Raw genomic sequence first — 12,963 nt, forward strand, 5'->3', positions numbered from 1 at the left:
CAAATCCCAGGACTTCATAGCCTCCAGGCGTGGCAGTTAAAGTGTGGTCAAACTGCATTAAGCCATTAATACCATGAGATCTTGGGACATGTAGTTTCACAAGGTGTTTAGCCTTCTCTGCTAGAGAGCTTATGCCTCACCAAACTACAAATCCCAGGACTTCATAGCATTGAGGTATGGCGGTTCAAGTGGGGTCAAACTGTATTACTCCATTAATACTATGAGATCCTGGGAGTTGTAGTTTCACAAGGTTTTTAGCCTTCTCTGCTAGAGAGCTCATGTCACACCAAACTACAAATCCAAAGCATTGAGGCATGGCAGTTCAAGTTGGGTCAAACTGCATTAGTCCATTAATGCTATTGGATTCTGGGAGTTGTAGTTTCACAAGGTCTTTAGCCTTCTCTGTTAGAGAGCTCATGCCACACCAAACTACAAATCCAAAGCACTGAGGCATGGCAGTTCAAGTTGGGTCAAACTGCAACAATCCATTAATGCTATGGGATTCTGGGAGTTGTAGTTTCACAAGGTTTTTTTTTGCTTTCTCTGGCAAAGAGTGCGACGCCTCACCAAACTACAAATCCCAGGACTTCATAGCATTGAGGCATGTCAGTTCAAGTGGGGTCAAACTGCATTAATTCTAACAATGTAGAAGAGATGCGGCCTTAAAGGCACAGCCACCAATTGAGAACCGACGGTCTTTAGGACCCAGAGAGAGGCAGGAGAGTGAGAAAAAAGTCCTGAAGAATTGAGGAACTTGGAGCCGAGCGGCTCCACCTGCTTTTTCGAGACTCCGGCTTTTTGGAGCGCTTCGTCCGCACTGGCAGGGGATCCAAACCGCTTCAGCCCACCATGCGGGAGACCCTGTTCAAGAAGAACTTCTGGGTAAGAGAGAAAGAGGAGGAGGAAAAGGAAGTGGAATCCGGATTGAAGCCTTGGGGAGAAGATCCGGAGTGGGGTTGGGGTGTATATGTGTGTGTTGGAATTGGCTTGCCAAAGTTGCACTGCGCCTTTAAGAGGGCCAATAAAAATGACTCCCCAGATGTTGTCTCCCTCTTGCCAGGACCGCTGTTGCGGGTCTTGTCATTTAAAGAGACAGGAGCCGGATTTGGAAGGGTGAAGTCCCAGGCTGCAATCCGTCAGTATCCCCCAATTATCCAAATTGATGTCCCAGGAATTGATACCTTGGCATTATTTTGGCCTAGGTTGCAGGCATGGGCAAACTTGGGCCCTCCAGGTGTTTTGGACTACAACTCCCACAATTCCTAACAGCCGGTAGGCTGTTAGGAATTGTGGGAGTTGTAGTCCAAAACACCTGGAGGGCCCAAGTTTGCCTGTGTTTGACTTTACTGCCTCTGATTAATGCAGGAATTAATCACATCTCTTCCAGCTTCAAGGCCTGGCTGCTTCCTGCCTGGGGGAATCTTTTGTTGGGCAGTGTTACCTGGCCCTGATTGATTCATGTCTGGGATTTCTCTGTTTTCAGGGTGTTGTTCTTTATTAAATGTCCTGATTTTAGAGTCTTTTTAATACTGGTAGCCAGGTTTTATCCATTTCCATGGTTTCCTCCTTCCTGTTGAAATTGTCCACATGCTTGTGGAGTTCCATGGTTTCTCTGTGTAGTCTGAGGAGGAAACGGTGAATTGTGTGGTCCTTACTTTGAAAGTGGCACAGTGTGTTAAAAGCGCTGAATTGCTGAACTTGCGGACCAAAAGGTCGCAGGTTCGAATCCGGGGAGCGGGGTGAGCTCCTGCTGTAAGCCCCAGCTTCTGCCAACCTAGCAGTACGAAAACATACAAATGTGAGTAGATCAATAGGTACGGCTCCGGTGGGAAGATAACGGCGTCCCATGCAGTTATGCCAGCCACATGACCTTGGTGGTGTCTATGGACAACGCCGGCTCTTTGGCTTAGAAATGGAGATGCCAGAGTCAGGGGAAACCTTTACCTCTTTACTCACTTTGAAAGTAGTTGTTCTACTTCAAAAACTTTGTTTTTGCGTCTGCCACAAACTCTGTTGAATTGGTTGCGACTCGATGAGATACTCATTGCAAAACTATAGCAAAATGTGCCGCACGATGTCCCTCAAAAGCAAAGTTTTTGCAGTTTAACAAACCTTTCTATGTTTTTTAATGATAGAAACAATTAGGGAATGACATTTTATAACCCAGGAACAAATATCGTGTTACATCGTGTAGTAGGCCTAATACTATAGAATAAGCTCTGAATGTATATGATATTAATACTGAAATACAGTACAGTAGAGTCTCGCTTATCCAACATAGAGGGGACAGCAGAATGTTGGATAAGCGAAAATGTTGGATAATAAGGAAAGATTAAGGAAAAGCCTATTAAATATCAAATTACGTTGTTATTTTACAAACTAAGCACTAAAACATTATGTTTTACAACAAATTGACAGAAAAAGCAGTTCAATACGCGGTAACATTATGTAGTAATTACTGTATTTATGAATTTAGCACCAAAACATTGCAATGTATTGAAAACATTGACTACAAAAACATAGTAAAAGGCAGACAGCGTTGGATAATACAGAACATTGGATAAGCGAAGGTTGGATAAGCGAGACTCTACTGCAATTGTTATTGAAAGCAAATTAAGATAAATACAGACATGTTTATTTCATGTAGCAATTCTTCTAAAAATTGATTTAAACTTTTATTGAAAGTATTGTTTCCTCTATTTCTTTTGCCGGTTCCTTGAGAGTTCTGGTTGTTTGAGTCCTGGTTAACTGAGAGTCTGCTGGCAATATTATGGTCTGTTGGAGATCTCTTGTTTATAAGGTCTCTTGTTTGTAAGTCAAAACCGATTTGAGGGCAAGGAATTAGAAATTACAGAGCCAGAGCCAGTTAAGCCCAATTACCACAAATTAAGATCAGATTACAATGCATGCATGCGTCCATCCCAGTGTTTCAACAGTAGCCCATGTATGAAGGTCCTTTCTGAAGCAAATGTGATATAGCTCCAGGATCCCATTCCTGTTGTATATCCAAATCTGTGAATGCTAAAATCCCATTATAGACACTCTTCTATCTTCCATGGAGCCCTCGGTGGTGCAGCGTGTAAAACAGCTGAGCTGCTAAACTTGCTGACCAAGATGTTGTCAGTTCGAATCCAGGGAGTGGGGTGAGCTCCTGCTATTAGCCCCAACTTCTGCCAACCTAGCAGTTCAAAAACATGCAAATGTGAATTGGTCAATAGGTACTGCTTCGGTGGGAACGTAATGGGTTGCAGTCATGCTGGCCACACTGTAAGACTGGCTCAGGAGGGAAATCAGGCAGAAAACTCAGTCTCGTGAGAGATGCAAAAAGCAAAGTTTATTTTCACCACAGCTGTGAGAAAGCAACAGCCGTACATACCCCAGAGGGCTGTACCATGAAAATGGCCGTCGCAACATGTGCACAGTTAACAAAGAATATATACCTTAGGCTTATCTAAAATTGTCCAATGGCTGAGGGTCATCCTCACCTTCCACACCCACTTGGCATAAGTGATACCAGTGAACTAACTTGTTTACTCTGAGCTTTCTTCTCTCCTTGGAACTTTCTGGAGAAAGGCACCAGCTCACAGGAAGAGAGGGGCATATGCAGAGGCAAAGCTACATAGGCAAAAGTTTACTATTTTCTGGCTTATGTACCCTTCACCATGACCGTGGAGGTGTCTATGGATAATGCCAGCTCTTTATCTTAGAAATGGAGACGAGCACCACCCTGCAGAGTTGGACACGACTAGAGTTAATGTCAAGGGGAAACCTTTACCTTTACTTTACCTTCCATATATATAAAAGTCAAAGTATGGCCTCCTATGTGTTTTGATGGTTTTGGACCAAACCTGGCATACATTCCCTTATGACCCAACTTAAAATAACAGCAGGATTTCAATGAGAAATTCCACCCTAAAGGGAAAATATGGTAGTATATAGATACAATTAGCTACTGGCCTATACAGGAGTTAGAAACATCTGACTTACAAACTATTCATAGTTAACAACAGGGGTGAGACCACAGAAAGTGAGAGAAACCTACTCTTCAGAAGGGAAATTCACTCCTGGAAAAGTTATCATAGGGAAAAGGGGTCTGCACTGAAATTTTATCACCACTTGTTTTCACAACAAACCAAATTTTCCAAAATCCAATGATCACCATTACAGAAAGTGAGGTGACATCTTCTGGACCGGGGTGTTAACCTTCCCTATGCTATCCAAAGCCTATATCTATAAAAAGTCCAGTCGTGACCAACTCTGGGGATTGGTGCTCATCTCCATTTCTAAGCCGAAGAGCCGGCGTTGTCCATAGACACCTCCAAGGTCATGTGGCCGGCATGACTGCATGGTCATATCTATATGTGTGTGTAATTCAACTAAAGAACAAACCTACAGAACCTATCTTGTTTAAAACTTGGGCTCTGCCTCTATAAGTATGTGTATGTATGCAGTGCTCAGATGCAACCACAAAAGGGCAGCGTATAGATAGAAAGGATTTATTGCTGGTAAGCAAAGCGGCTCCACCATGAGACCTATAATAACACAGGCCAGAAACGCCACAATTTGGACATCCACCGTGTAAGGAAGTAAGCACTTTAACAAATTTTAGAATTTGTGTTTTTGCTTTGCTCTGACAGACTGACTTCCAATAAAAAGGCCAGATAAAATATGATAAAGGGAAGATGGAAGGGAAGGGATGGAAGAGTAAGAAGGGAAGAAAAAGGAAGGGAAAAGGGGACAAAAAAGGGAGGAAAGAAGAAGAAGAAAATGCAAACTCTGGCAATTCCAGGGACTATACGTTAGTGGCATATAAAGGGAATTTTTTATACAAAATACCAAAATCAAAGCTTGATTTCGGGAATTATTTTATTGAAGATTTGCAGTCGGTGTGTGGTTGAATCCATGGGTGAAGAATTCTTGGATAGAGAAGGCCCACTGCATAGTACTATAATTTCAAAATTATCCTCTTTGATGTCTCTTCTTGCTTTAGAAATCTTGAAAGTCAGTTTTTCCATCAGGGCCAGCATCCAAACCCTTTCCAACCATCTGCAAAATGAAAGGTCTTGCAGGAAACAGCTCCTAATTGTAGAGCCTTGTGGTGTGCGACGTGCTGCATGTCAGTCTGTGTTTTGGGGAGTCGCTTCAAAAGGCTTGGAAATATTACAACTTTTGATTACAGTTTGCAGAATTTTATACCTTCTAGGATTTCACAGATGAAAGTTGGAACGTGTGTGGAGTGTGGTCAAAATGGCAGAAGTTACTACTAATGGCGAGGAACTCCCATGTTTCTTTCTGCTTGATCCTCCTGACAAGGAAGATCCCTCTTTGAGGGATGTTGCCTCTAATTTAATGGTCATAGCTCAATGCTATGCAATTCTGGGATTTGTAGTTTTCTGAGGCACTAGCATTCTTTGGCAGAGAAGGTTGAAGGCCTTGTAAAACTACAACCTCCTTGATTTCATAGCATTGAACCAAGGAAGTTAAAGTGGATTCTTTCTACAGCAGTGGGTCTCAACCTGGGGTCCCCAGATGTTTTTGACCGACAACTCCCAGAAATCTCAGCCAGTTTACCAGCTATTAGGATTTCTGGGAGTTGAAGGCCAAAAACATCTGGAGACTCCAGGTTTAGAACCACTGTTCTACAGCACAGATGCATCTCAAGGTTTTCCTTTCCATTACTGGAAGCTTTGAGCTCCTAAAACTGTTGTTTTAAAAGAAGGGATTCTAAGCATGCTCAACAGTAAATCACACTTTTTTTGCCCAAATGACAAAGAGTGCAATTTCTCCACTGAGCATTACATTTGCCAGCAATTTTTTTTATTTTAGTTTTGAAAATTGAGGTGAGCCTTAGATTTGATGGCACATTAGACTCAAGTAAATATGGTATATCTCTCACGGATATGGGATGGACATACTGTTCTTTACACAAAGCTCTTTTTTCTTAGAATGCATCTACTGTAGAATGAATGCTGACTGAGACCTTTTTAACCGCCATGACTCAATGATATGGGATCCTGGAAGTTTTAGTTTTACAAGGTCTTGGGTTTTTTCAGTACAGCTCATTTTTAATACATTGCAGCCAGCTCTTTCATTCTGTGTTTCTTAGTATTTTATAGTACTTTGTCATTTCACATACTGATTGATAGTGTCTGAGAAAACTTAATTATTAACGAGTCTTGTGGATCCAATTTTTGTCAGATCAGGAAGGATCAAGCCTTGTGGACCCCACATTCTGGAGTCCATGATCACCAATACAACTATTAAGACAGATAAAAGTTACATAAAACTGTATCATTGGCATTTTACAGTAATTAAACCAGAGATCTGAAATGGAAAGGAATAAAAGCAGCGCAGTATAGTACAGCATTCTGCCTTAAATGTGGAACATCTTTCAGAAGAACAGTGATGGTAGGAAATGTTCTCAGATTCACTCCTGTTTTTTCCTTCTTCTGCAGATTTTGGCCAACTCTCTCATTCCTTTCTGAAATTATTTCTTTCTTTACTTTATGTCCTCTGCCTTAATGTATCACCAAGTCACCAAGGTCCTATGATACTTTGGCACTGGAGATTTGACTTGTCACATGTCATGTGAATTTACTTCCTAGATGTATTGGATATGATACTATGGCATTGTAAATTAAAATAGAAATGCAAAAGAGTTATTCAGTATTGCAACTACTTTGTGACTTTTGGCCCACCCTGTAATATTACAGGTTGATTATCCTTTAATTGAAATGCTTGGGACTATGAAGTTTTAGGATTTTTCTTATGATTTTTGGAGTATCCTAATAATAATAATAACAACAACAATAACAACAACAACAACAACAACAACTTATTCTTGTATCCTGCCCCATCTCCCCGAAGGGACTCGGGGCGGCTCACAAGGGGACCAAGCCCAAAATACACCAAAAAAATACAACAACAAGGTACATTTAAAACAAACATATAAAAACAAAGGTATATAAAATACAATAAAACATTCTCACAATAACCAATAGCCTTCTAGTTGATTGAAAACTAAAGTTTCAAATCCTCAACAATATTGTGAAAACATTGAATGTCTCCTAGCTCTGCTGGTGGAATACAGTTGCCTTTCTATATCCAAGGATTCTAAATCCCTAAATTTAACCATCCGTGGTTTGAAAATATTCACATATATGTACATAATGAGAGATCTTGGAGATGGGACCCAAGTCTAAGCAGGATATTCATTCATGTTTCATGTATACCATACATGAAAAATATTTTATTTTAATAACTTTGTTTATGAAACAAAGTGTGTGTGCATTGAATCACCAGGAAGCAAAGATGTCACTATCTCAGCCACCCATGTGCACAATTCTGGATTTTGGAAATTCCAGATAAGGAATTATCCGGAATTTCAACCTGTACTCGTCTGGATATCTGTGTAATTTTACACTATAGATTTAATGCAGTTTGGCACCATTTAAACGTTTTCCCTTGACATTGAGTTTAGTCCCTGGGGGTTGTGCTCATTTCCATTTTTAAGCGGGAGAGCTGGGGTTGTCCATAAACACGACCAAGGTCATGTGGCCGGCATGACTGCATGGAGCATCGTTATCTTCCTGCCGGAGTGGTACCTATTGCTCTACTCACTCTTGCATGTTTTCCAACTGCTAGATTGTCAGAAGCTGGGGCTAACAGTGGGAGCTCACCCCACTCCCCAGATTCGAACCGTGACCTTCTATCAGCAAGTTTAGCAGCTCAGTGATTTAACCCTCTGCACCACCAGGGGCTTCCCAAACTACAAACCCCAGGATTCCTTAGCATTTATCCAATGCAGTTAAAGTGGTTCCAAATTGCATTAATTCTACACCGTAGATGCATCCTATGTGTCCACGTGTCTTCTTTCTTTGGCCACAGTCAGTTTATTGGCAATGGCTTTCATTTCCTTACAGAATCCAGTTGAAGGATCCATCTATGTGAGTGGATTGTCTGATGTCTTTGAATCCTTATACAAAATCAGTGTGGAGAGGGAAGAGTTTCTCTGATCCTAAAGTCATCCTGTCTCGGGGTTTTCTGGGGCTGAAAGTGTGTGACTTGGCCATGAGTTTTAATGACTTTGTGGGAATTCGAACCCTGGTCTCCAGAGTCAAACTACTGTACCACTCCAGTGCGCAATGTATTTGCAAGGTTTTATTGATTTGTTGCTGTAGGAGCTTCTCATTCACAGTGGGTTCAGAGCTCACCCTCCACTGTCCTCTGGATCCTCTTACTGGCTAGAAGCAAGTGGGCTAAATCAAGTAATTCTTTGTCCTGTCTCCCTCAGTAATTGACAATGAATAGTTCTCTAAATTCACCTTGGTCTAGGAACAGTTCCTTCAGTTTCTGTTTTCATTTCCAAGCAGGACAATATGTTCTCTCTTTTCCTCTATGAATGATACAAGCTGACCAAAATCTGTCTTTGGTGCTTAATGCATAATGCTTGTCTCAGGCTTTGGTCCAGAAATTTTAGGTCAGAAACAGGCAACCACCATTAGGAGAAAGGTGTGATCTATCCAGAACTATACAATTACTTAAGTACATATAAGTTAGTTAAAAACACCAGCACATTGAGGACTCTTATCACATAAGGCAATAAAGTGCAATTATGGAAGGATAAAAATGCCTTTCGGTGAGGCTTGTTGTAAGCCATCGTGTCTCTCCTGTAATCACACATCACTTGGATTGTCTCTTTTTATTGATGGCAAAACCCATCAGCAAATCCAATTTTGCTCTTCTTTCGATATAGTCTTTGTGCTGCAGTCTTGATGTTGTGAAGTAAAAGAAGGTCTTGTGAGAATGCTGGAACTGGATGATGAATGGGAGGGAAAAAATGGAAAATATCCCAAGTGTGCTTGCACTGAGTAGAGCAAATATGGGTTGGCAGCTCAGCTATGTGGAAGACTGATTATGTGAATTAACAAGCCAAATAATAATAATAGAAATCCAGCATATCTATCTTGTTTGCTGTGTCATACAATAAAATAATAATAATAATGTCAAGCTACTCTGGGACTTCTGAATTCAGACAGACAGAGTTTTGGAGCACAATACTCCTGACCTCACGATTGTGTTAAAAAACAAAGTATGGATTGTCGATGTTGCAATCCCAGGGGACAGCAGGATTGAAGAAAAACAACTGGAAAAGCTGACACGATATGAGGATTTAAAGATCGAATTGCAAATACTCTGGCACAAGCTAGTCAAGGTGGTCCCAGTGGTGATCGGCACACTGGGTGCAGGGCCTAAAGACTTAAACATAATAATTATGCACTTAAACATAATTGGCGCTGACAAAATCCCCACCTGCCAGCTGCAGAAGGCCACCTGACTGGGAACTGCACATATTATTCGCCGATACATCACACAGCCCTAGACACAAGTGTCCGACGTGTGATCCAATACAACAGCCAGCAGAGTGTCTGCTGTGGACTCACCTTGTTGTGTTTCAAATAATAATAATAATAATAATAATAATAATAATAATAATCTTCACATGACGTGGATTGACTACAAAAAGGCCTTTGACTCACTCCCACACAGCTGGATCATCAAGTGCCTGGACGCCATCGGGATTAGTAAAAACGTTGGCACTTTCATTGAAAACATGATGGAGCACTGGAAAACTGAACTGTTTGTTGGAAATGAAAGTTATGGACTTGTCAACATCAGGAGAGGAATTTTCCAGGGAGACTCATTGTCCCCTCTGCTTTTCATTATTGCCATGATCCCTCTGTCAACAATCTTACAAAAAACAAATCTCGGCTACCAAACATCTAAGAATTCTCTCAAAATTTCACATTTGATGTACATGGATGACCTGAAACTATATGGGAAAACGGAAACTGAAATCCAATCTCTGACCAACACTGTCCGAATTTTTAGCACTGATACCAACATGGAGTTTGGTTTGGACAAATGTTCGACAGTGGCATTGAAGAAGGGAAAAATAATTGAAAGTGAGGGCATCAATATGCCCAATGGCCAAACAATAAGGTGTCACCAGCCAGAGGCCTATAAATATCTAGGCATATTACAGCTGGACAACATCAAGCATGAACATGTGAAAACTGTGGTCAGTAAAGAATACACACAAAGGGTCAGAAAAATTCTCAAAAGCAAGCTCAATGGAGGCAACACCATCAAGGCCATAAACACCTGGGCCATACCTGTCATAAGATATACTGCTGGCATTATAAACTGGACACAGATGGAACTGGACAATTTGGACAGAAAAACAAGAAAACTCATGACCATCCATCATTCACTGCACCCTCGCAGTGATGTTGACCGGCTGTATCTGCCTAGAAGATCAGGGGGCAGAGGACTCTTGCAAGTAAAACAAGCAGTCAAAGAAGAAGAACATGCCCTGGCAGAATATGTAAAACAAAGTGAAGAACCTGCTTTGATTGAAGTCAAAAATCAGAAACTCCTCAAAGCACAGCAGACAAAAAACCAGTACAAGAAAACCGCACTACAAACTAGAGCTGACAGCTGGCACAACAAAACACTGATGGAAAGTTCCTTGACAAAATTGAAGGAAAAGCTGATAAAGAGAAGACCTGGCTCTGGCTCACGAATGGGACCCTGAAGAAGGAGACAGAAGGCCTGATCCTTGCAGCCCAGGAGCAAGCCATCAGAACAAATGCAATCAAGGCCAAGATCGAAAAATCAGCTGATGACCCAAAGTGCAGACTGTGCAAGGAAACCAATGAAACCATTGATCATATCCTCAGCTGCTGTAAGAAAATTGCACAGACAGACTACAAACAGAGGCACAACTATGTGGCCCAAATGATTCATTGGAACCTATGCCTCAAGTACCACCTCCCTGCAGTTAAGAACTGGTGGGATCACAAACCTGCAAAGGTTGTGGAAAATGAACACGCAAAGATACTGTGGGACTTCCGAATCCAGACTGACAAAGTTCTGGAACACAACACACCAGACATCACAGTTGTGGAAAAGAACAAGGTTTGGATCATTGATGTTGCCATCCCAGGTGACAGTCGCATTGAAGAAAAACAACAGGAAAAACTCAGCCGCTATCAGGACCTCAAGATTGAACTTCAAAGACTCTGGCAGAAACCAGTGCAGGTGGTCCCAGTGGTGATGGGCACACTGGGTGCCGTGCCAAAAGATCTCAGCCGGCATTTGGCGACAATAGACATTGACAAAATTACGATCTGCCAACTGCAAAAGGCCACCTTACTGGGATCTGCACGCATCATCCGAAAATACATCACACAGTCCTAGACACTTGGGAAGTGTTCGACTTGTGATTTTGTGAAACGAAATCCAGCATATCTATCTTGTTTGCTGTGTCATACAATGATGTAATAATAATAATAATAATAATAATAATAATAATAATAATAATAATAATAATAATGCAGTAGAGCTTCACTTATCCAAGCCTTGCTTATCCAAGTTTCTGGATTATCCAAGCCATTTTTGTAGTCATTGTTTTCAATATATCGTGGTATTTTGGTGCTAAATTCGTAAATACAGTAATTACAACATAACATTACTGCATATTGAACTACTTTTTCTGTCAAATGTGTTGTATAACATGATGTTTTGGTGCTTAATTTGTAAAATCATAACCTAATTTGATGTTTAATAGGCTTTTCCTTAATCCCTCCTTATTATCCAAGGTATTCGCTTATCCAAGCTTCTGCCGGCCCGTTTAGCTTGGATAAGTGAGACTCTACTGTAATAATAATAATAATAATAAATTTTATTTGTCACTCTACTGAAGGCTTTAGGCGGGGTACAACATAGTTAAAATACATAGATAAACAAAGTGCCAGCATTGTGCATTTGCCGTGAAGTGTGAAAATGATCATTCCATGTATGTTTCCTTTCTGTCGTCTTGAAGAATGGGTTTGTGATGACACCACAAGCTGGTGAGATAAAATCATAGAATCATAGAGTTGGGTGATACCCCAAGGGCCAAACAGTCTAACCCCATAATACCATGCAGGAAGACACAATCCAAGCACTCGTGACAGATAACCATCCAGTATCTTAAAAGCTCCATAGAAGGAGACTCTGTTAGACTCCCAGGCATCATATTCCGCTGCTGAACAGCTCTTACCATCAGGAAGCTCTTCCTAATATTTAGGTGGAGTGACTTTTCCTGGAAATTGAATCCATTGCTCCATATCCTATTCTCTGGAGCAGTTGAAAACAAGCCTGCCCTTTCCTCAATATGGCATTAGAGTTATTTTACTCCTGCTTTATCCCTAAGCTACTGCCTTTCCCTCTCGAAGCTGTTTGGCTTATCTCAATCTTTCTTCTTTTGCCACACTCCCTTCTTTTTGCTCAAAGGGGAACTATCTTTTGCAGCAACTCCTGCCGACTGCCTGCCTGTCTCTTTTCTTGCTTTGCGCTTCTTTCAAACTGGTGGCCTCCTGGTTGCATCAGCCTCCTCTTTCCTTACAAAAGTGAAAGCATCACTCCAGAAGGCAGCCTCTTTCCTGCCAACTTGACCGACTGACCTCTGATCTCCACCTCTCCTCCTTTCCATCTCTCCATCTTTCTTTGTCCTTTTCTCTTTCTTTGGGGAGCCTTTGTCCTTTTAGACTGTAAAATATGGATAGAGTTTTGTTTCCTTTTTCATGCAGTTACTGCTCAAAACTCCTAGCTAAAAGTGTACCTCTTCACAGGTAAACATTGGGTATCGTGCAGTCAAGTAGTATCTCAGTCTGGTCAAGAGGGCAAAAGTTATTAATGGGAAAGAGCAGACCAGCAAAGACAGGTTGCAGCAGTTTGCGTTTGCTTGATTAGGGGAAGGCAAGACTCAGGGTTCATCCACACCAATGTTTCTCAACCTGGGGGTTGGGACCCCGGGGGCGGGGGGGTCACCAAAGACCATTATTTTCTGTTGGTCATACGGGGTTCTGTGTGGGAAGTTTGGCCCAACTCTATCATTGGTGGGGTTCAAGGGGTTCT

At 41.5% G+C, this 12,963-nt stretch overlaps 1 protein-coding gene across 1 annotated transcript in view; it reads left to right on the forward strand.

Annotated features, from left to right (window-relative positions):
• The first annotated feature begins 717 nt into the window (after positions 1–717).
• The window catches only part of pstpip2 (proline-serine-threonine phosphatase interacting protein 2), a 48,985-nt gene continuing 36,739 nt past the window's right edge, over positions 718–12,963 (forward strand). Inside the window, exon 1 of the mRNA XM_062972593.1 lies at positions 718–882. Within this exon, the coding sequence (XP_062828663.1) occupies positions 850–882 (33 nt within the window). The 5' untranslated portion in view covers positions 718–849. The remainder of the gene's footprint in view (positions 883–12,963) is intronic.

This window comes from Anolis carolinensis, chromosome 2 (genome assembly GCF_035594765.1).
Source record: "Anolis carolinensis isolate JA03-04 chromosome 2, rAnoCar3.1.pri, whole genome shotgun sequence".
In the NCBI taxonomy this organism is placed as follows: domain Eukaryota; kingdom Metazoa; phylum Chordata; class Lepidosauria; order Squamata; family Dactyloidae; genus Anolis; species Anolis carolinensis.